The following is a 23715-nucleotide window of genomic DNA, read 5'->3' on the forward strand; positions in this document are numbered from 1 at the left end:
ATCTTAAAGACACTCACCTGGTATTCTCAGTCTCTTACAAGTAAATATGGTATTTTCAATTTAAGGCTAGAGGAACCAGGGAGCAGAATCGGAGAGAGTTCTGCTATCCTGCCCCCTAATGGTATCCAGATTGGGGTTTAAAGGAATGGGAGAGAGAGGTTAGAAACCAGAGAAATCCCACCATAGCCCTCCCAAACTGGGAGCTTTATAAATTCTTACTCAAGGTGTGGCATTCTGGTTTGGTAAATGAGTCTTGTCTTGGCTTCTAGTAACCCAAGCTTCACTCTCCAAACCCACCTAAGAAGCATAATCAAAAACTCCTTAAATCCCAACTCTACAGCATGAAATCACCCTGAACGTGAATCAGGACCCTGCGTTCCACCGTGAACCTTGCTACTTCATAGGGTGGAGTGTCAGCTTCCCGTTCTGCACTTAAGTTTCCTCATCTATAAAATGAAATACTATGTTCTCCTGTTTTCACTGGGTTGTTTTGAGAACCAAGTGAGATATGTGAAAGTGATTTGAAAAATTGTAAAGGTATAAATATAAAATGATGTTAATAACGGCAGCATCAGAGCCCATAAACTACACTCCACACGTTTTAATTCGTGAACAAACAATTAGAAACAGTGGTTATTAGTCAGAAACTATATTGTGAAAGACAACTATTTTCTTGTTTATCAGGTTTGAGGGCAGTGTAGTCATTAAGCACACTGACCTTGAAGGCAGAAGGTGATGAGTTCAAACTCCAACTCTGCCACCAGCAATGTGAACTTGGGCAGTTTTTTCACTGCTCTGGGTCTTACTTTGTGCACGTGTGAGTGCACACGTGCGCACACATACACACACACACACACGATAATAGATTCTTTGTGAGGATCCAGTGAGATAATGCTTGTAAAATGTTTGATAGAGTGCCTGGCACATAGTAAGTATTCAATAAATATTAGCTTTAAAATGTATCAAGTATTTCTTGGGCACTGGCAATGTGCCAGGCCTAACTTAGGAAACAAAATGGAAAGATAATGGTTCTATTTCCAAGAGCTAACAAGTTTGGTGGGGAAACATCCATACAAATGAAAAAACAACATGCTCACTATTCAAATGCAAAAGTGGTATAGAAAAGGAAATATATATTGGAGGCACCCGGATGACTGAGTCGGTTAAGTGTCCGACTTTGGCTGAGGTCATGATCTTGCGATCTGTAGGTTCGAGCCCCAGGTTGGGCTCTGTGCTGACAACTCAGAGCCTGGAGCCTGCTTCAGATTCCGTGTCTCCCTCTCTCTCTGCCCCTCCCCCACTCACACTCTGCCTCTCTCTCTCTCAAAAGTAAATACAACATTAAAAACTTTTTTTAGAAAAAAGAAAATGTATAAATAGGCCTGGAAGAAACAGGTAGATAGAAATTTTCCTAGTGAAGGAAACACGACTCAAAACTTTTGAAGAGTGAGTAGAAGTTTGTATTGAAAAGGATTGGTGCTTTTTATTTGGCTTTATCATTTGCCATAGGGCTTGAAAAGCCAAGTCTCATGTTTATGCTTGTTGGCTTTCTGGTGATTCAAGCTTAAAATTCTGGTGACTTGATGAGCATGGTGTTGGAAACTGATTTTAGTTGCTATTTTCTGTATGTGAAACATCTGTTGTTTTGTTTTCATTTCACAGACCCCGTAAGAGCTGTACAAACAGCTTCTTGCATAGGGAATAGATTGGTTGCCACCACTTAAAAGTGTTAGCATCCTTGGAGCATGTCGCTGGTCCCTTTAAGGAGAGAAGGCAGGGAGAAATGGTAACCACTTGTCCCTCTCTGGAAAAGTTGGAGCTGGAGGTGACTGGAGCAAATAGGTAGGGAACAGAAAATGGGATGCACAAGCATTTGTCCTGGAGACAATGAAAAGTTTACGGAGAGCTGTCCTTTGTCCACATGCAAATGTGAAAATACAGAAAGCTTTGTATTTGCCAGATACCTTGCTACCAAATTGGAGTGTCTTTTTCAGTTCACCATGTATGTCAGCAATGAATTTGGGAGTTAGAGATGTTGCCCTAAGTGGAAGAAATTTCAGACTTTCCTTTGAGTATTCTGTTTCCTTAATGTTGGTCAAATCCTTCAACAATGCACAAGAAGATGAAAAAGCTGTGTTAACTCTATTATCTGCTTCTGTACCAATAACTGCCATGTTAGAGAAATTTAATTGGCATCTAACAGAAATCATCTGTTACCTTATAAAAGTCATAGAATCTTAAGAATTTAGAACTGGAGGAGCCTTAAAGAGCTTGTAGGTCAGCCTTTTCATTTCACAAAGGAGCAAACGGTGGCCCAGAGAGGCTGAGCCTCCCTCACCTCCGTTTCGGAATCCTCTCCAGGGCTTTTGTAAGCATTTTGCATGCTGATGAAGGAAGGGAGCCACAAAGCCTTTGCATTGCAATAGGCACAAGTGAATTGTCTTCCCCCCCACATTTGTCAGCTTCGGAAGAGGGAGATCAAAGCAAAGTAAAACTTTGGTAAGTCCCAAGAGGGACAGAAGCCCGGTGATGTTGAAGTTACTGTATCAGTCCACGTGACTGGCGCTGAGTGGAAATGAGTCGTTTCCAACCCATTCAAGTTTAGGGCACCTGGATGGAGAACTTTAAAATAAGAAAACATTGTCAACAACAACAACAAAACAGTCACCGAAACTGGAGAGTATCTTGACCCACAGGCAAGAGGCAGCACCGCAGAACCACAGAAGGTGTGCAGACATGGTATTCCGCCTCACTAAGATTGAGAGGATCTGCTGGCTTCTGTAGGGGGATTTAATGCTTTTAGGAGCGACCCCCCCCCCCCCCGCCCTCCCGCCCCGGAGGAAATGCAGCAGCGGCAGGACGTGGAAAAGCCATGTTTGGCCTGCAGAGAGATCTTTTCCTTAAGACTCCTATTTGGACGCGAAAGTGCCTGGCAGATAAGCCGGGCAGGCAGATGGCCACAAGCTCACCGGTCCTCTCCTTCCTTCCGCCAAAGAGAGATGCCCCGGCCCGGAGGGCTCCCCAACCCTGGGGATGGGAGTGGGGTCTCGACCGAAGGCACCTTCGTACCTGAATTTCTCGCGGCCTCCCCCAGCCCGCACCCTCTGCCTGGGGCCGGGGAGCAGAGGAGGACTGAGGGCAGGTGCGAGGCGTTTCGTCGGTCGCGCCGGTCTGGGAGGGAGGGGGACGCGTCCGCGGTGACGGAACAGAAGCCCCGAGAGCCTCGGCCCATCCCACCACTGCCTGGGCCCCGCGGCCGCTCCGGAGGCGGCGGCGAACGCTCCACACCGCCGGTTCGGGGCGCAGCGTCGGCAACCTCGGAGCTCACCGGGCCGCAGCTCGCCCGCCGGCCGGGGGAACCCGGGGGAAGCCTCCGGGCCCAGGGGCGGCGGCGGGGAGACCCCGCCCCGGCCGGCCGGCCCGCGCCTATCGCGGCCGCCGGCCTGGTCACGCGGAGAGTGGCGCCGCGGGCTCGGGGCCAGCGCCCGGCGGCTGCCGGAGTCGCGGCGGGCCGGGGCCGGGGCCGGGCCGGGGGCGGGGGCGGCGGCGGCGGAGGGCGGAGGGTGGAAACGGGCGGGCGGGCCGCGCCAGTCGGGAGCCGCGCCGAGCCGACCTGAGCCACGCCGAGGCGCCGAGCGCGGCGACCGACCCCCGAGCACCCATGCTGCTGACGCTGGCCTGCGGCTCGCTCTTCTTCCCGGGGCTCTTCGCACTGTGCACCTGGGGGCTGCGCCGCGCGCGGCCCGCCTGGACCGACAGCGACTGCGTGATGATCACCACCAGGTACGGGCGAGGCCGGGCGCCGTCCGCCCCACCCCGGCCGCGCGCGGGCTGTGCCCGGCGCCCCGACCCGCCAGCGCCCGCCCCCTGCGCCGCGCCGAGGGCGGAAAAGGGGGGCGACAGGAAGCGAGGGGGCTGCCTCCCCGGTGCCTTGCCCCTCCGGGGCGCTGGCCGGAGCTCTCGGAAGACCGCGGGCGTCCCCCCGGGAGGGAGAGGGAGCCGGCTGGAGGGCGCCCACGCGGGGCGGGACGGGGCGGGAAGCTGCTGCTCGGGGGTCGGGGAGCGCGGCGGCGGCGGCAGTACCCTCTCCCTCACCCCCTTGGCGCCCGGGCCGCCTGCGCGAGAGGCAGGTTGAAGGCTTGGGCTTTGTGCTGTCTCCTGGACCGGACTTTTTCTATTTTTTTTTTTTTTCTTTTCTGCCGCACGTTAGACTGGTTTCTTCAGTGCAGGCTGTGTTGGCCACCGGGTCGGGGATCGTCATCATCCGCTCCTGTAACGACGTGATCACGGACAGGTAACATCCAGCGCCAGGTGAAAGCAGCACCAGTGACAGCGCCGAACTTTGTGGAAGTGTCCTTATTCGAGTGGCTCTCAGGCGCTAGTTCTTTATCAGCACGTGCTGTTGGGGAGCCGATTGATGGGAAAGCTGGGGCACCATAATTAGTGCCTCTTCCTCTCCGTACGTCTTTCGGCCTCGCCCACTTGGGAGAAAGTAAGCCCAAGATACACTAGTGAATGACGGGTCTAGGTCTGAAGGTGGGCCACTGACCCAAGTACTTTGTGAGATACGTTAAGTGTGAGAATTACTCGGAAGCGGAACATTAGCTTTTGGTTCTTTTCAGTGATTTCACTAGGGTCCTACTCTGGAGCTTCACTGGCCAACGTATGTCCAGTGTGGGTAGCAGAGAGCCCCCTCGGTGGAAAGGAATGAATCCACCAACCCTGTCTTTACAAGGGCGGCTCCGTGGTTCCTCTGGATTTGCTGAAGGCAATGAAGAGGCTTCTAGTGTTTTCAGAAAACTGACTTGTACGCCAATCAGAACTCAGTCCAGAGACAGGTCAGGAAAGGTGCCTCTAGTGAAGAAAATCATAAAGACCAGAGTGGTCTACTTTGTACAGTGTTTAGATCTCAGCAATTGTGCCTCCCTCCCCCGTTTTTCTAAAAAAACCATTTTTTTCCATCTGAGTTCCCAGAACCCCTCTTACTTTCTCCTAAAGAGTGATAATGAAACACGCTGGGAAAATCTCAGAGCCTCTTCTAGTCCCTTTCTCATGTTGACTCTGCAAAGTGCCCTGCTTTTCACCTGTCGAGACTGAACTTGATGGGAGCCGGAGTGCAGCGTCCACCTCACTGTGGCCTGCAGACTTAGCCTCCGGATCTTCCTTGGATTAGTGCTGCCCTGTAGCTTTTGCGCTTTTCTTCCTGTGCCTCTTTTGCAGACGAAACCGGCTATCTGCAAGGAATTATGGGCTATGCAGACAGAAGATAGGTCAAGTGGCCTTGACTGCATATACCACAGGCTGACAGCATTAGCTTGGCCAGGTTCCGTTTTTATTCTCTTTGGCCATTTTTGAGGTGTCGGGGGCTAACCTGAGGGTGTGGGTCCCTGTGGTGGAAGCTGAACCACCCTGGAGTGTGGGGACACAAAGGAATCTGGATCCAAGTCACTTCTTTCCCGCTTTGGGGCTCAATGCCCTGCCTGTCTCATAGTTCAATGGGTGAAATAGTTTCTTATTGAGTTGCAGGAAGAGGAAAGAGTTCAGAAGAGCAAAGAATAAGAATGGGTCAGCTAGATAGAAGATGAAACCCATCCGATCTGTGTTGGATCTCATCCAATCAGTCACCAGAACTTTCAACTGACCACAGCATGTTAGCCAGATCAACTCTTTGGCCATTTTCTGATCATGCAACAAGTTCCCTCACTGCCCCCAGTTTGTCACATCCAACTTGAAACCAGCCTCCTTTGCAAAGATTAAACTGACAGACGTGACTCCACAGCATTATCCTGAGCTGATATGAGGGCAAGCAGCGAGTAGCCACTAAGCATTTCAGAAGATACTGGTACGCCATTAATTGCCCGTTCTGTAGCGTGGTGTCTCCCCTCAGAAGCTCCACATGTTTAGTGGCTTGATCCTGGTCGCACACCTGAGTTTGGTTTTCCGTTTCCTCCTTTTGTGTCTCTTTATGCCTTAGATTCTCTGATCACACAGTAGAGATAGACACATTTCTGTGCCCTCCACCTTTACATGTATGCGTGAAGATTTTTTTAAAGGTTATTATTATTATTTTGAGGGAGAGACAGAGAAAGCATGCAAGTCGGGGGGGTGGGTGGCTGGGTGGGTAGGGGCAGAGAGAGAGAGGAGGAGAGAGAATCCCAGGCAGGCTCTGCACTGTCAGCAGAGCCCAAGGCGGGGCTCTATCTCAAGAACTATGAGATCATGACCTGAGCTAAAATCAAGTGTCAGATGCTTAACCAGCTGAACCACTCAGGAACTCCTGCCTAAGGATGTTCTAGAGGTACCTAGATCATCTTAAAAACAGAGTCCTCAGCAAGCACTGCAGGTGATTCTGAATTCAGGTTGAGAACCAGAAAACTAAATTACTTCTACCTGACAGGTGCACAGTAAAAATCTGCTGAGTGAAGCTGTTCCTTCTCAGCATAGCATATGATTTCTATGTTGGTTTTTTTTTTCACATTACCTATAGAATGATTATTTATCATTTGGGAACAAAAGTGTAGAAATTAGAGACTTCTAATCTGCTCTGGGGCAGTGATACACAGTCATTTAGATTCTGCAAATGTTGATTCAGCCCCTTTGGACAAGTAAATGGGAACACTGTCTTTTGTCCCAGCTTCTCTTCTGGTGTCTGACTGCTGTAAGGTAAGTCCTTGGGCTCTGGGCTCATTTCCAGACGTATTTTTCTTAATGAGTGCAATTGGGATTAGCCATAGAATTCTAAAAAAAATGGTCAGGGTAGCTCCCAGAAACTCCCTACAGTGGGGTTGCAAGCAGATGCAAGAGGAAACTCCCAGCTATTGAGCAACTAAGTGAAGTCAAACGGGAAATATTTGATTTGGCATTTGGGACACCTACCTTCAAACCAGTTTCTTGGTGAGGCTACTGAATCATTTGTAGAGATATCGGTATCAAAGTTAACTTATATCAAAAAGTGCCAGAAAGCCCATTAGAAATGAGTAGCTAAGTCAGAGAAATAGTGACAGCTGGCTCCGTGGTCCTGAGTGGATCCTGGTTTTCTGCTTTTGACACTTAGGAATTTTCCCTGTCACTCAGAGAAAATTTTTCACTCACCTTATCACTGTCAGTGTCTCCACTGTAAAGTATTTGGAATAGGAAACAATCAGGTACGAAGTTGAAGGGGATGTGTTTGAGAAGAGGTCGGTTTTGAGCTTTCATAATTGAGATCCATAGTTATTTCACGGACCGTTCATATGCTTTCTTTTAGGCACTGGCTTGCCCGGGAGTACGTCTGGTTCTTGATTCCATACATGATCTATGACTCCTACGCCATGTACCTCTGTGAATGGTACCGAACTGGAGACCAGAGCCGCAGACAGTCCCTCACCACTTTTCAGAGCTTCCTAAGTAAAAACCGTCTCATGATCACGCACCATGCGGTCATTCTGTTTGTCCTTGTGCCAGTGGCACAGGTATGGCCTTCCAGCACAGCCACCAGCAGACTCAGTCACTCATTTTCTCCTGTTAAACTGGCTCTCTTGACTGTTGCCTCTGAGTAATGTCTTGCCTTCCCCTTCCCTGCTGCACCCGCTCTCCTGGGCCAGCTACTTAAGCAGTAAAACGTCCCAGGCAGATCCTGCAGGAAAAAAAAAAAAAAAGATCTGAAATGTCTGTGATCCTCCTTACAGACATTACTCTTTATGCAAGCCCCCAGCCCTCTGTGACTCCCAGGCTCTGTCAAAGGTTCTGTCTTTAGCTTATACAATATAAGAACAATTGAAGACACAACGCAGGGCAACATAAAAATTGTTTTAAAGAAACGAGAGCAGCTCAGTCAACTGGCCATTTGCTCTAACAGTGCCGGAGAGTACTGTATGCACTATTTTGAGATCACAAAAGCACACTCTCAAAGCAGAGAGCCTCATAATTTCTCCTTGGATCCATTTCCCCACAAAAACCCACCCAACGAGGAAGAGAATGGGAATGCCGGAAGGAAATTAGTAATTTTGAGTGCCTACCAGGTGACAGGTGCTTGTAGCTTTCTATCTGTGATCAGAAGTTATTAGAGAATAATTAGGTATTATTAGCCCTGTACCATAGATAAAGAAACCAGGGCCCTAAGAGTTTACTTATTGTACCCAGTGGTACGAGGTGACAGAGCTGCTATCCTACGCTATCCTGGTTTTTCTTAAGATAAAAGGAGTGGTAGAGTATGTTACATTCTTCAAGAAGCTTCACCTGATTGCTCTGGGGCCCTAACATCCAGCACAGGGTCTGGCACATATTTTGTTGACTCAAACTGGCTAAATGCCCTTGGCGTGACAAAGTTAGATACCCAAAAGTAGGCTACACGGTTCCTTCCGGCTGACATTGAAATTCAGAAAAAGCTTGGTGTGTGATGCAATCAGCTGATCTGAAGCTGCCTCTGGATCTTAGGGATTTGGCCATCAAACGTCACTGCTGTGGAAGCAGCAGCACATTCACTGGGCCTGTACTTGCTCATTTAGCCTTTCCCTTTCCCTTCGTGCTCTCTCATGGTCACCCTTCTCAATAGCCCTGGTTGGAATTTTCCTTCTGGTGATTCCTTAACCTCCATGTCTTATTTCCCCTTTTTTCCTCCCTCCCCTTTTCCTTTCGCAGAAGCTTAGGGGAGACCTTGGCGACTTCTTTGTTGGCTGTATCTTCACGGCAGAACTGAGCACTCCATTTGTGTCGCTGGGCAGAGTTCTGATTCAGGCACGTATGAGTGAGACGGCAGTAGCTGTGCGGAGGAAGCCGACTCTGCTCTTCCTGGGTAGATTGTGGGGTTTAGAGAAATCCCTTCGTGCTAGGAATAGTGGGGATAGGAAACCACTGAACAGACCTAAAGGTCAGTTGGTGTTCTGAGCCGATGGGGTTGAAATTGTACTTCTGATTCCAATTTGATACAGGTTGATTTTTTTTTTTTTTTAATTCAGTTTCCGTATGCCTGTCGGCTGGGCGGCTTATGCCAAATTCAGTATCAGTATTGGAAAAACCACGAGCCTATATGCACACATAAATACAGTGGCATTCAGTCCTCTTTTCTACAAGTGTCAGAAGACTAGATGCTTGGCCCTTACTGCGGTGGGGCTTGGGCTAGTCGTTCCCTGAAGGCACAGCCTTTTGGTGACTCTGCATTCTCCTTTCCTCTTCTCTTGCAGTTAAAGCAGCAGCATACCCTTCTGTACAAAGTGAATGGAATCCTCACACTGACCACCTTCCTCTGCTGTCGGATCCTTCTTTTCCCTTTCATGTACTGGTCCTATGGCCAACAGCAGGGACTAAGCCTACTCCAAGTGCCATTCAATATCCCTTTCTACTGCAACGTGGCCAATGGCTTCCTCATCGCTCCCCAGATCTACTGGTTCTCTCTGCTGTGCAAAAAGGCAACACGGCTCTTTGATGCTCCCCCAGCCCGAAAGGATGGGTAATTGCTCTCCGGAGTCGGGCAGTGGAGGTGCCTCCTCACACCAGCTGCCTCCTCCACTCAATATTCTATGGACCAAATTGTGCCCTGGGTGGCCTCAGCCCTTGGGGTATTGATAAGCAGAGGCATTTGAGGTTTTCTAAAGAATATTCATATTACCTCCCTCTTCTACCCCTTTTGCAAAAGCACTTTTTTCTTAGTAACTATTGGCTTCTGTCAGATTTCCACTGGTAGCAAGGTGGTTTCAATGCAAGCCCAAGGATCCTTCCTTGGGTCTTAGCTCAAAGGTTCTGGGAGGTAGAAGCATGGGGTATGGAGACAGGTAGACTAGGGTGGTAAGTGTTTGGGCACCCACCTGGCCCTAATATTGGTGGCTACCCACCTTTCCAACCACTCAGGGCAGTATCCACACATACCGGGCCAGCAGAAGCAAGACTTGGTTCTTCACGTCAGTTCTTGTGATGTTGGCCTGGGAAATTCACTGTGTGTAGGTAGTTTTTTACCACTTACTAGATAACCCATTGGTCCCGTGCCTCATCCTGTCATCCATTTGCCAACACTGAATTCTTGTGTCCACTGACTTCCATTCAGAAGTCTCACTGGCAGCAGGGTAAGAGGTGGGGAAGGGAACCTACAGCACTTGAGTAGGCAGAGGCCGATAGATCAGCGCCTTCGTAGGCTGCCTTGGGAAGACCAGTGTCAAACATGTGAGCTTGTTGTAAAGTCACAGATGCTGTTCCTTTTTTAGCACGTTCCCTCAGGCCCAGCTTTCCCCATATCCACATGCACAGGATGCCGTTGTTACGATAGGGGTAAAGCGAACGGTGCCTATCAAGCTCTTTACTGGGTAACCCTGCTTTGACACTGCCCTTTCCATATGACATGGAAACAGGCTTCTGTATTCCAGACCATGAGATGTCTCATCTAGGCTGCCTGATAAACCAGAGCCTGTGTCCCAAAGCCTGTTCCTACATGAGCGTACGGCCACTTTGCCACAGAAGGCTGGAGAGCAAGGGCGCAAGACAGCGCTGGCCAAAATACATCCTGTGGACTGACTCCTTCACCCGCCACTTGCAAATAGAATCCTCTGGTGCCAGTACTAATCGTTCCTTATCAACTAGGATGGTTTTTAGAAACTGCTACCATGAAGCGTTTTTTCAAGTGGTAGTAAAAATCTAGATGTTTTTAAAGTGCCTTTTAATTCATTGTTGTCCATGAACTTTTAAAGTACTGGGTATGTAACGGTGTCTCAAATTTTGACTGTTTCAGTCTTTAATGGGTGCCATTTAAAAAACCTAAAATGCTGTTAATTTTTTTTTTTTTTACCATTTTTATTATCGGTGTATCTTTATAAATCACCCCTGTGGTGATTAAATTGCACTAATATTTCCCAGCTTCTTCTCATTTGTGAAATACATCAATACTGACTTCTTTTCAGACCCATCCTGTGACCTGACTGGACTCACTGTTGTGTGCTATGGTTTCCGGCCCATCCATGCACCTGGAAGAAGTGGGGGTGTTGGGGGTGTGGTCATGCTGTCAGTGTCTAGGAGGGCCTAGTTCATACCTTACTCTAACGTTTCTGGGGTTCCAAGAATACATGGTAGGGTCCTAGAGTTCAAGCATATTGATCAGGTAACTTTTGGCGCTTTCTTCCCTTCCTATGTAAGTACCAATTAGAGGAATTGGAGGGTTGAAAACCAAATGTAGGCCACTAAGCCAACCCACTTAAGGTGGGGGCAGGAACCAGAATAATGCCCCATTTTGAGTGAAGGTATGCACAGGAAGATGACGGGGCATATCCTTTTCCTTTCCCTACCTCCCAAATTAAACGTCTCACCAACCAGTTCTCATAGTTCTGGGATATACCCAGACATGTTAAATTTGCATCTTTATGCTTCTGCACACACCACTGCCTGCTCCCACTCTTCAAAACCATGACAACTTACCCTAGGCAGAAGATAACTGTACCCATCCTTTATACCCATCTCTGCTGTGTTTACCAGACCTGGTTTCACACAGCCCCTCCTGGGTCCACTGAATGGAGTTAAGACCGTACGCCAATTCCAAAGTCACCCATTTTCTTAAGGTTAGTAGTCTACCCCCTGACGTTTAATTTTCTTGGTCCAACGTTCTTTTACAGTGGTGCAGGCTGTTTGGGCACACAAATCACACAGCCACTTGCTGGCAGAAGGGAGTGGTTTTCCTTGTTGCCCTTTCCAAGGTAGCACGAAATGACTCTGGAAAGGGGTTTCAGTGCAAAAGAACATACCTGGTAATTTTTCCACTTGGGTGATTTCACCTTTGGACTCATTTGCCAAATTCTAGGGTGGGTAGGTCCAGTTATGAGCAAGTTCCTCCCACCTTGCCTTGATCTTTAAGACTCCAGCTGAGCCCAATGTCAGGGAATCTCTAAGCCTAGACTATTGACGAGAAAGACTCAAGAGACAGGATAAAACTCAGAAGAGAATTTTATAATTTGTACGTTATAAACATCTAAGAAACTATTTTCTTTATAGTTACTGCCATATACCTTCTTAGCTTGTGTACAATTTCACATAACTGAAAAGTTTATGTTTCTCAGCTTGACCCCTAGAGACCCCACCCATGTTGAGGGCCCAGCTGTTTTCTGATCTACAAAGGTCAGAAGTTGCTGATCTTCTGCAGCAGGGTTTGGCGCCGCTCCTCAGGGCTAATGTTCTCGGCGATGGACTTTAAGAAACGCTGCTCATTTACCTTCTGGAGCAAGGAACTAACAGAAGGGTTGGCCTTGCTCAGGGTTTCGTAGCAGGTGAGGATTTCCAAGGCCAAGACATAGAGAGGTTCACACACCTCTTGGTGGACCATGGCCATGATGTGCAGAACATGACAGAATACCTGGGTATAAAAAAACAGGGTTTCCTGGGTCAGGTCCTGTTCTTGTCCTTGAGCCCAAGGGCCAACTGACTGTATCAACCTAACGGAGTCCAGGAGGTTGGTCAGACTGTTACAGAGAAGTCTGACCACATGGCTCCAGCCTTCCATAGGAAGCCAATTACGACAACTCTGGCTGCAGAGAAACTGGAAGGCTCTCAGAAAGAGTACAGAGAGTTGGAGCTCCTGGGCAAAGGGCTTCAGGTTGAGCAGAGGAACAAACTGAATATATTCCAGGCTATAAGGGACATGTAGGAGCTGTTTCTCCAATAGTCTCCTGGTCAACTGGTAAAGGTACTGCCACTCCTGGGGGCTGCACCAAGGCATGACTTGTACCAGGGCCACCAGAAAACCCTTGCTGAACAATCTGACCTCCTCAGGGTTGCCCACATCTACCACCAAGAGGGAAAGCATCTGCTCAGAGATGCTGCTGGAGAGGTGGCAGCACTCCATCCAGGCAAGAAGCCCTGTGCCTGGCCCGTACCCAGGGTGGGCCTGGGAGGTCCACTCGTCCTCAGAAAGCTTACAGATCTCAAAAAGTGTGGCCGGCACCTCACACTTGAAGTGGCCCTCAAAGAGGTTCTTCATTCTCAAGCGCACTGTCCAATCGAGCTGTTCCAGCTTCCGGTGGAGCCAAGACTGGGACTTGATCCATGTGTCCGGGGAGAAGGTCTCAGCATTAGCCAATACAATCTCACAGAGGATCTCCAGGATATGGATCACCAAATCCTTCCCATCCAAAGAGAGGCACCGCTTCTCTTTGGGGAGCTGCCAGTATTTGCTGAAGCAATCCAGCAGCTGGCACAAGCTGAAGATGAGAGGGAACGGAGAACAGGTCTGCAGCCAGTATCCCTCTAAAGATGCATTTGCTTGGAGAGTCTGGATGAAGATCTTCAAACTGAGGTCCACCCCTTTGACATCTAGCATCAAGAAGGGCAGGACGAACTCTTTTAGCACTTCATCTGGCTCAAGAAGAGCAGCAACTGGGATACCCTGGGGCTTCACAGGAGTCATGAGACAGCTCAGGAGCTCCAAAAATTGCTTTTCTTCCTTGGGTGTAGAGAACTTTCTCCAGACGGTTTCTTTGAGGCATGACACCACAAAATTGGTGGGTGGATTTGGACTGTGCTCTTCCATGAACCTAAGGGCAGGGAAGGCAGTGAGAATCTGAGCCAGGAACTTGTGAGTGCCAAGATTGACCACAGCCATGCTGCACATTTTCTTCACCGTGATCTCTGGGTACAGAATTACCAGGCGAGCCACAGAAGCTACAGCTTTAGCTAAGCCCTGTTCAGAGGCACTCTGTGCCAGCTGGTTAAAAGTTGTATTGAGGTCTTCCTGAAACCCGTCCAAGTAAGCCAACTTCTCAGACAGACCCTTTCGCCCCCAGGAGCGCAGGGTGCCTGATAGGACTTTATTTTTGTCTGGCAGTGAGAGGTCTGCATAACATTCCAGGATCAGGCTGATCACTTGTTTGATCTGAGATTCAGGGATGGCTCTGTCTGTCACGGTGACTTCCATCACCGTTTGCAACAGCTTTAACAACAAGTCCGGCTCTTGGAAGAGAGCCTGGTTATTTACCAGGCAGGCTAGCCACTCATCTGAGAAAGCCCACTTCTTCTCAGAAGCAAAAATGTAGCACATTTCCGTATGCCGGTCCATCTTCTGGTCGATGATGGCCATGGCGATCGAGGCAGTGATGTCCTTCTCGAAGCCCTTGTTCTTCAGCACCCTGTTTGTTTTCTTTAGGAAGTCCCCTACACACTCTGCCAGCTCAGAGACCACCTGCCCCTCCTCCTTAGACAAGCTGGTGGAATCCAGGTAGAGCTTCAAGTTCTGGCTGAAGGAAGTCAGACTATCACACAGCCGGTAGCTGTCATAACTTGTCCCCTGGCTGCTGTTGAGCACGGTCTGCAGCTCCTCCCCCCATTCTCGCAGCAGGCTGCACATGAACTCCAACCCGATGAAAACTGTGTCGCTTGGAAGCTTGGCCAGGGAAGTCAGGCTGATGTCCCGTTCTGCTTCCTTTACCTTCTCGGCCAGTGCCTGTTGGTGATACGGGTTCTGGGTGTCCAAATTCCACACAGAGATCACCGCGGCCAGTTTGTCCAGATACACAGTTGCAGACACTTCCTGGGGGTCGTCCGCCATTAGTGCAAACACCGTCAGCATGTCAGCCAAGTTGGCTAGCGCATAGCACTTCATCCCGGGGCACAGGATTCGATTTTGGATTTGTTTCAACCCAGTGAGCAGCATGGCCAATAGGGGCATAGTAGGACACACATCTGGGTCTGACTTAAACCTCTTTGGAGGATGGGAGAACTCATCTGAAGAGGACAAGTACTTATGGGCCATTGTTCTAAACTGGGAGAGCAGGGGGTCCTGCTGATTGCCTTTGTGCTTTATCATTTCCCACCAGACACTGAGGAAAAAGGCCACATCCTTTGAAGAAGTGTCAACAGACATGTGCTCCAAAAAGTGCTCTAGTTCTGCACGGCAGATAGTGGTGGGCAGGGCCATCAGGAGCTGGATAAAGAGTCCAGAAGCTTCCAGAGACTTGAGCAGCTCAAAAAGCACTGTGTGATTGATGGTAGGGATCATGTTGACTACTGAGAAGAACACATCTTCCTGCCACCGAGTGTCAGTGTCAGAAGGGGTGACAGGGTAGGGCTGAAGAACCTTGGCCCAGATGATGATCAGAGCTTTCTTCTTCCAGGCAAAGGGCTGGGAATGTGCCGTGGTGGAGGAGATCTCCCTTAGGGCCTCCACAATGGGCCGCCCAACATGCTCCCAGTCAGACTTTGTTAATTCTGCCAGTGCCTTGGGGTGGAACAGCTGCTCAGCGAGCAAGAAGCCTCCATGAAGAATAGTCATTTCCTCGCAGATATTCAAGGGTCCTGCACAGAGAGAAACCGAACAAGACAGAATGTGGTGAAAAATATTTAAAATAATTAGAAGGAGTTAGAGGCAAAGAGACATCAGTTAGCATAGGCTGGTTGTCATTATCAGAGTTGGACATGAGAAGGGTTCAGTGAGACTGGGAAGAAGGGATAGTTCCAAGAGCTGCTGCAGAGCTGGAGTCAAAAGGACTTGCCTGAGGAATAAAAAAGGACTCCCATACTCTCTAGCCTGGATTGGGAAGACAATGGGCATCACTGGAGGAACAAAGAAGAATCAGAACAGTTTTGGAGGAACCCACTGTTCAGTTTGGGTTATTTGGAGTTTGAGGTAGAACATTAAGGTAGAAACATCCTCCAGCAATGGAAAGGTGGGGTTGACACCCAGGAGGAGAGTCCATCCTGAAATGTAGCTCAGGGAGATATCCACCCAGAGGGGAATCAATGGAATGAACAAAGTAAATGAGATCCTGCAGGAAAAGCATGTGAAAAGGGAAGGGCTAGGCCCTCCAGCACAGGATGGGCCAGCAGAGGATGTGGGGGGGAAGGCTGAGAGAGAGAGATATCACAGCAGTACCAAACTGCAGGGGCCACCACGTGAGTAGTGTGGAATGTGACAATTGAGCCTCTAAGTAATGATATAGCCTAAGAGGGGCACAGGCCAGGGCTGTGGGCATAAAAGCAATCAGACAAGCCTTGCCGTCCTTCCTTTCCCTTACAGCCTTGTCTTGCAAACAGATTTCAAATGTTCTGCCTTTCAGGGAAACAGTTTACCCCATAGCTCTTTCTGTCAAACCAGAACAAGCTACTGAAGGCGCTGGTTCTCTGGTAGAAACCGAGAGGTCGACACAAAAAAATGCTAGATTAAGAAAGAAAAGTTCTTCCTCCAGTGAGCCATGAATCAACAGACTTCTCAAGGAAGGCATTTTGGGATGTTTAATTAGACACAGCTTTAAATCCTAGCTCAACCATTTAAAAGCAGTGCAATCTTAGATTTCTTCTCTGAGCTTCCCTTCTGTGTATGTGGGGAAAATAGAGACTTCCTATTAGGACTGTGAGGAACAAGCGATAATATTAGCTAAGCCCTTGGCAGAGGTGGTTGCTGTTAGCTCCCGATTCCATCTCCCAGAGCTGCTGAGCGTTAAATAAGATATAGCTACAGTAAGCATCTGGCTACAAAGAGCCTGGTAAGTGCTCAATAAACGTTGATTCCCCCCAAATCTTTCCATTGTTGGCAGGACCAGAACCTTGTCACTACTCTTTGCCTTCCCCAGCTCAATAATAGGAAAGGACATAGGTCTTCCTCAAGTAAGCTTCTTCCGGCCCGGAAACAAAATAGAGTACAAACACTACTCACTATTGAGTATTCCTGGCTTCTCTCGCCTTTCCCAGGGCATGGAGATGCCACCCCTTCCTCATTCCCTCATGCCTCCAAGGACCCATCTTTCCCATTTATACAGGCCAAGAAGCCAGCAAGTGAGAGCCTTGATTCAGATTTAAAAAGGTCCTGCCCTTCGACTTTAAGGGAGCAGCTAAAGGCAAAGGATTATCCAACCAACTGGTGAAGGCAATTCACCTGGACCCCCAGTGGCCAAGGCAGACTCCCAGGGAAGATCAGGTTGCCTGAGGGGTCTCACTGGGGATTCTGCCCCTTCCCCCCCCACTTTTTTTGGTTCAGGTTGGTCTCCCAGGACCCCAAAATATGCTCCCCATGAATCTGTACATTTAATTTTATTGCACAATCAGTTCAGCCAAAATGTTTGGCCCCCAATACCCACTTTCCAGAGATGGTATGGTCACTGTGCTACCTGAAGGAGTTAAGTCCCAGGAGCTATCGGTTAACAGCTGGTTAAATCCTAAGTATTTTTATTACTCCTGGTTAACTGGTGCTTGTAACTCCCTCCCTATGTTTATTAAGTGTTTACTCCGTGTCAGGCACTGTGCGAGATCTTTTTGAATCTTCAAATCAACCTGCTGACCATTTCTGCTGTAGCGATGGGAACACTGAGATTCAGGAAGAATTTGCTCAGAATGTCTCTACTACAGCGTAATGGGGCCGGGACAGAAATCACCACAGCTGCAGGGCTCCAAACTCTCTCCTGTTCCACCACTGAAGAGCTAACTGGGGATAGGACTACATTTCTACTGGCACATCTAGGGGTGCCTCACCCCAGCTCTCTCAGAACGGCCTCCTGGTCTTATCTCCGTAAGAGCATGGCTAGCAGGGTGGGAGGCTGGACAAGGAGCCACCGATTTATACTAGCTCTCCCCTCCCTTCCCGCAGACCCTGCCTGTGAGGATTCTGAATCAAAGGCACAGAAGTTCAAAAGTGCCCCTCGGTTGCTGCGGCCCTCCCCACAGCTGCTGGTCGCATGAACGTTAGCTGTGCACAAGGCACCGTACCAGACACTGTATACACGTGCTCTCAATCCAAAGGCCCCCAAACTGTGTGGTGGATACATTATCATCGTCCCCGTTATATCTATGAGGACCTCAAGAGCGTAAAACGCTTGCTCAACAACTCGGTAGCCATTCAATAAATGAGACTGTCGGGGTATCCGGGATTCCCCCGGGCGTCTTCTGAGGCGGGAATTTTCCAAAGCACGTGCACAAACCCTGCCTGTCCACCTTCAGGAAAATCTAACTTCACATCCGCTTCGCCCTTCACGTGGAAAGGCGTCCGGAGGGAGCAAGATGCCGGCCAAGGAGCTGCCGGGCCGGGGTTAGATCCCGGCCTCCCGACCCCCGGCCTCCCAAGGATTACCCCGCCCTCCAAAACCCTCCCCAGCCCGGAGGTCTCCCTTAGCCCGGACCCGCTCAGCACCGCCCTCGTCCCCCGTCTCGGGACGCGGACCAGGAGGGCCGAGGACCGGCACCAGAGACACCCACCTAGGTCCATGGCGGCGACGCCAGCGGCCGTGAGGCCGCCCCTCCCCCGCGAGGCCGCGAGCGCAGCGCAGGCGCCACGGCACAATGGGCAGTTCCGGGGGGCGGGACAATGGGCCGCGCGCCTCAGCCCCCGCCCACAATCTCAGCCCCGGCTCCGCGCGGTCGGTCGCGATCCTCCCGCCGCTCCGCGCGCATGCGCGGTCCTCACCGACAGGTCAGCGGCGCCCAGGCAGCCCGGCCCACATCGCCCCCTACCAGCCCGAGGCTTCCAACCAGCCAACAGGCAAGAACTCGCACTTCGTTTCCGCCCTGCGTGCCCCGCCCCGCCCCCAAACGTCCGTCCGGTCACTGGCCCCTGGGCTCTACAGCTCCCTTTGCCCGCGCGCTCAACACCGCTTGTGTTCAGCCCCTGCACAGCCCAGCCTTCTGAGTCCCAGTGGCTCCTACCCACTAGCTCCATCCCAGGTTCCGCTTTCGCTCTCATACAGTAACCCCCGGGATTACCCGCACTGAACGCCCTCCTCCTGGCTGCCCATTAACCAGCACAGATGTGCCACTCAGAGGCGTCTTCGCCCCTAGCGGGTCTGCCTGGTCTCACTCAAGACCATCTGCCCAACCCCCCCAAACGCACAACCCGCCCTCCCCCCGCTCCCCAGAGTGCCTTCTTCTCATAGCAGCAGCATAGCATCCTAAATTTTCTGGCATCATAATAGATGCCTGTGAAATGTTACTGGTTACCCTCCCCAGAAAATGCATTTTGCCAGCCAGAGCAATAGGAGGGGAGATCCAATCCAATGAGCCTCAGTTTGCAATCTGAACTTTATAAAAACACATTGGACTTCTCACTGGGAAGACACACATGGACCTCTCGTGTTCTCAAACATTACCGTCTCCTTTGCTCCCTTTCACTCTTCCGAGACGTAATTACTAGCCTCCAGTGTTTCTAACTCTCCATCCTCCATCCTCCAGTGCCAACTGTCACCTAGAAAAGACACAGGGACCCGGCCTCAGTTCCCCCAATGTGCCAAGTCGAGTTTGAGATGGCCTGCGCTGCTGTCAAGCAGTTGAAGGGACCTGTGAGTGATCAGGAGAAACTGTTGGTGTACAGCTTCTACAAACAGGCCACCCAGGGCGACTGCAACATCCCTGCCCCACCTGCCACAGATGTGAAAGCCAAGGCCAAGTGGGAGGCATGGAACGAGAACAAAGGGATGTCCAAGACGGATGCCATGAGGATCTATGTTGCCAAAGTGGAAGAACTGAAGAAAAATGACAGCGGATAAGGAGGAGTGCCAAACAGAATGAAGTGGCATGGCTCCTCTGGTAGGGAAAAGGGCTTCTTAAAAGTCTGATGGCTGAAATGTCATGAAGCCATAACAACTGTAGCTGAGAGACCTCAATAAATCACTTAAACTGCATGAGAGTGACTGTTAGCTGACAGGTGATTACACTCAAAGTGACTGGGAGAATCCTGGGGAGGTGTCCAAAATATATGAAAACAGCCTCTCCACTAGGGAAAGTTCCATCAAAACTGGCTTCATGTAGGATTCTAAGAGCTACCAGCCTTCCTATTCCCAGATAGATATTTGGCAGGAGTAGAGGAGTTGGGGGAAGAATCATGCTATGGAAATTGCCCAAGATTTGAGGTCAGTCACAAAGACCATTCTCCAGAGGCTAGGCCTCTCAGGGGAAAGGAGAAGGAAGGAGGAGGCTGAGGCCTCTCTCTCTTCAGGGTTGTCTGTTCACTACTAACCCAACATTACTGAGGGGAAAGGGTCTTTGTCTTCCAAAAAGCTCAAGTCAAGTCCTACTTCCCAAAGCCCCACTGGAACATAGGCCTGATGAAGTTAATTATTTGAGGGAAGTCAAACATTTAGTGTCGTAATTGATGCATGACAACATAGCAGATGAGAAACACCGAAGCAGATGGTTTCAAAATCCCAGCCTCTGAATGCAACCAAAATTTCCTTGGGATTAGTCTGTAGTTAACCCTGCTTTCTGCTTGCATGTCGGTAGGACAAGATGTGTACATGTAAATGAGTTTATTTATTTGTTTATGTTTGTTTATTTTTGGTAGTGAGAGAGTGCAAGCACAAGCAGGGGACGGGCAGAGGGTGGGGGACAGAGGATCCCAAGCGGGCTCTGGGTTGACAGCCTGATGCGGGGCTCAAATTCAAGAACCGTGAGACCATGACCTGAGCCAAAGTTGGACACTCAACTAAGCCACCCAGGCGCCCCCGAATTTGTTTCAGAAAGACAACCCACCCCTTGACCCATGCAAAGGCCAAAGTGCCTGAGCTCAGCTTCCACTCCTTAGTGTTGATTATCACAGAGGCATCGATGGACAAAAAGTGCACTGGGATATGGACTGCTATTACTAAAGACATTTCAGAGAAAAAGCTCTGCTGTGGCATGGAACTTCCCAATACTTTTCCTCAAAAACTATTTTCACAGATCATGACATCAGGTCAGCTCCAGTTCATGAAGGACCCTTAAACAATAGAAGCAACAACCATAAAGACTTCGGAGGACAAAGGAAACCAAAGATCTTTAGGATCTTCTGCTCATGTATTTACAGGAAGTGGCTATAGACTAAGTACATATATTACTTGAGAATAAAGTGTCCCCAGGACACCAGTGGTGTCTGTGACTAAAGAACTATTGTAACTATAAACTGGGCAAATAGTTTATAGTTGTACAATAGTTGTGCTGTCCTCTCTTCTTTGGAGGATATTATAAGCACATTTTGATGCTTTTAGGACCCTGATTCACATTAAATGTGAATTACTTAAAAATAATAATGGAGGGGCATCTGGGTGGCTCAGTGGGTTAAGCTTCCAACTCTTGATTTCAGCTCAGATCATGATCTCACATGTGAGTTTGAACCCCACATCGGGCTCTGGGCTGACAGTGCAGAGCCTGCTTGGGATTCTCTTTCTCTCTCTCTCTCTCTGAACCTCCCCTGCTCTCTCTCTCTCTCAAAACTAAACAAACTTAAAAAAAAAAAAGAAAAAAAAAAGAGTATCTTGCTCCAAAATATGGTATAAACTCAGGAGTTGTAGGTATAGCCATACCATTCTGTAAATCATTATATAAAACCTGATAAAATAAAAATACACCATAGTTAGGACTGTAGAAAAAAACCATAAGATGCATTATTAAAAAAAAAAAAAGTGGGGCATCTGGATGGCTCAGTCAGTTCAATGTCCAACTCTTGAATTTGGCTCAGGCCATGACTGTAGTGTTGTGGGATCATCCCTGTGTCAGGCTCTGCACTGAGCTAGGAGCCTGCTTAAGATTCTCTCTCTCTCTCTCTCTCTCTCTCCCCCACCCTCTGCCCCTCTCCCCACTTGCCTGCACTCCCTCTCTCCCTAAAATAAAATTTAAAAAAAAAGAGAGAGAATCTCTCTCTCTGCCCCTCCCCTGCTGGTGCACGCACGCATGTACTTTCTCAAAACAAAACAAAAAAAAAGTATGTACACAGTGTGCTAAAATTTTTGGAGGAATGGGAGAACATAAGTATATTTGTATGCTTAATAAGTAGGAGGCAGGGAGAATGGGATTGATGGGGACAGGTAGGAGCAAGACTTTTCAAAGTATACCTTTTTATATTGCTCTGATTTTTGAATCATTGACTCTATTATCTTATAGAGGCCTGAGGCAAAAGTATTTGTTGATCATTAAGGCCGGAGTAAATTTCCTATGAACTTCCCAAAGGCAAGGTAGGAAATCTTAGACCAAACTGCAAGTTCCCATTAACTCTCACTATAAATTTCAGTGCACAAACTGGAGCCCCTCCTAAAAACTCTGCTAAGCCACAATGGCAACATGTGACAGGTGAGATGGGCAGAAAGTCACATAAAAGAGCAGTGAATATCCACAGCTTTGCTAATTCCACCAAGATGTCAAACAAATATGGACTTCATACTAACTCTCTGGCCTAAGCTAGGGGAACTCTTGCAACATAGCCATTCTAAATCTCTCTGGATTTAACCCAAGGGAAACTTGAATTTAAACTTAATATGCTAGGGGCACCTGGTTGAGCATCCATTCTACTTAGGCTCAGGTCACGATCTCACAGCTCGTGGGTTCGAGCTCCTCGTCAGGTTCTGTGTTGACAGCTCACAGCCTGAAGCCTGCTTCGGATTCTGTGTTTCCCTCTCTGCTCTTCTCTCTCTCTCTCTCAAAAATAAACATTAAATTTTTTTTTAATATGCTAGAAGTCCACAACCCCTCAAGGCCAAAAAACAAAATGCTCTGAAAACACAACCCTGAAGAAGCTCAAGAACTTTCCAGCTTCATCTGTCTTAAAACATCAGCTTGGGTAAAACCATCTATCTATCTATCTTTCTTTCTTTCTTTCTTTCTTTCTAAGAAAAAAATTTTAGGTTTTATTTACTTTGAGAGAGATGGCACAAGCAGGGGAGGGGCAGAGATAGAGGGAGAGAGAGAATGCCAAGCAGGCTCTGCACTGCCACCACAGAGCCAGACACGAGGCTTGAACCCACGAACTGTGAGATCATGACCTGAGCCAAAACCAACAGTCGGACGCTCAACCGACTGAGCCACCCCAGTGCTCCCAAAGCCATCTTTCTTATTACTTCGTTTTCTCGTGGAGCATACCAGAGGTGGGAAAGCAATCATACCTGGGGTCTAAAATCACTAGCTACACTGGGCAGAGGCAAACTTTTGGATTCCTTGATAAAAGGCCAAAGTTGTACACTAAATGGTTTTAGGATGAACACAATACTAAAGATTGCAGCTAAAGAAAAATGACTGGCTTGAGATAAAAGGGGGCTTATTTCGTAAAGTCAAAATGTCCCAGGTGAATAAACAGCATTAACTTTTCTCATGCATAGCTGTAATTTAAGAGAGGAAGATTCTGGTATATTAAAATTGCAGTGAATAAAAAGAAATCCAGTATGTGTTTAGTCATTCAGTACTTACATAAACCACTTAATTTATAATAACAAACTCAGATGGCCTATGTCAGCAGCCTAATACACTGGGAAAAGCATAGTTTCTTTGCACAAGAACAGTATTACCAGAGATAAACATCAAGAATTACTCATTAAGCTAAAGGGAAATCTGAGAATTAACAAATCTTAGTCTAAAGAGACACAGAGAAGTTTGGTTGTTCAAAATTTACACAATAATTTCCCCATGTACATGAAAATAGGTGAGCCAATTGTTTAGGGAAGGAACATCTAAACTTGGTGTGCTTTGAACCTCGTGATTGCTTCCCTAAGACAGGGAATTTAAGTTGAATGAAAAGTGCTGTGGAGCTGGAAGAGGACTATTTTCTGTCAGTGAAGGTAAGACCACCCTATAAGATGAACTGAAACCCTGAAATTTCCTGCCAGCAACGGAGAATAACTGAGGTAATTTCATACATATTATTCTGGAACTGGGAACCTCTGAGCCAGCCCTTTTCAATCTCCTCAGTTTCTTCTCTATAATTAGAACCTGGCCACAACCATTTCAAATAATGAATCTTATGGCTGGTATGAAAACTTGATTTCAGGAGTATACTTTCAAAAACCATTTAAGAATAAATATGGCCAATATAATTCTGTTTCCAATCATTAA

The 23715-nt window shown here is 48.5% G+C and overlaps 3 protein-coding genes across 7 annotated transcripts; 2 read left to right on the plus strand and 1 right to left on the minus strand.

Moving 5' to 3' along the window:
* The first annotated feature begins 3511 nt into the window (after positions 1-3511).
* On the plus strand, positions 3512-10820 carry TLCD3A (TLC domain containing 3A). Of its 3 annotated transcripts, XM_027034613.2 has the most exons (5): positions 3553-3783; positions 4211-4294; positions 7247-7451; positions 8620-8715; positions 9162-10820. In XM_027034613.2, exons 1-5 carry the CDS (start codon positions 3662-3664, stop codon positions 9429-9431), a joined length of 777 nt encoding a protein of 258 aa, XP_026890414.1. In that variant the 5' UTR covers positions 3553-3661; the 3' UTR covers positions 9432-10820. The 3 variants fall into 3 exon arrangements, with proteins under 3 accessions (XP_026890416.1, XP_026890415.1, XP_026890414.1); XM_027034614.2 differs by lacking the exon at positions 4211-4294 and having other exon boundaries at positions 3552-3783; XM_027034615.2 differs by lacking the exons at positions 7247-7451; positions 9162-10820 and having other exon boundaries at positions 3512-3783; positions 8620-8677.
* Positions 10821-11875: 1055 nt separating this feature from the next.
* GEMIN4 (gem nuclear organelle associated protein 4) lies at positions 11876-18627 on the minus strand. The gene is made up of 2 exons (XM_015074279.3): positions 18127-18627; positions 11876-15237 (listed from the first exon to the last, which is right to left on the minus strand). Exons 1-2 carry the CDS (start codon positions 18134-18136, stop codon positions 12071-12073), a joined length of 3177 nt encoding a protein of 1058 aa, XP_014929765.2. The 5' UTR covers positions 18137-18627; the 3' UTR covers positions 11876-12070.
* Positions 18254-19544, plus strand: LOC106976816 (diazepam-binding inhibitor-like 5). 3 transcript variants are annotated; one of them, XM_027034616.2, is made up of 2 exons: positions 18254-18409; positions 19096-19544. In XM_027034616.2, exon 2 carries the CDS (start codon positions 19146-19148, stop codon positions 19407-19409), a length of 264 nt encoding a protein of 87 aa, XP_026890417.1. In that variant the 5' UTR covers positions 18254-18409; positions 19096-19145; the 3' UTR covers positions 19410-19544. The 3 variants fall into 3 exon arrangements, with proteins under 3 accessions (XP_026890417.1, XP_053067472.1, XP_053067471.1); XM_053211497.1 differs by having other exon boundaries at positions 18323-18340; XM_053211496.1 differs by lacking the exon at positions 18254-18409 and adding an exon at positions 18461-18591.
* The last annotated feature ends 4171 nt before the right edge of the window (positions 19545-23715 follow it).

The sequence above is a fragment of the Acinonyx jubatus genome, chromosome E1 (assembly GCF_027475565.1).
Source record: "Acinonyx jubatus isolate Ajub_Pintada_27869175 chromosome E1, VMU_Ajub_asm_v1.0, whole genome shotgun sequence".
NCBI classification, from domain to species: Eukaryota; Metazoa; Chordata; class Mammalia; order Carnivora; family Felidae; genus Acinonyx; species Acinonyx jubatus.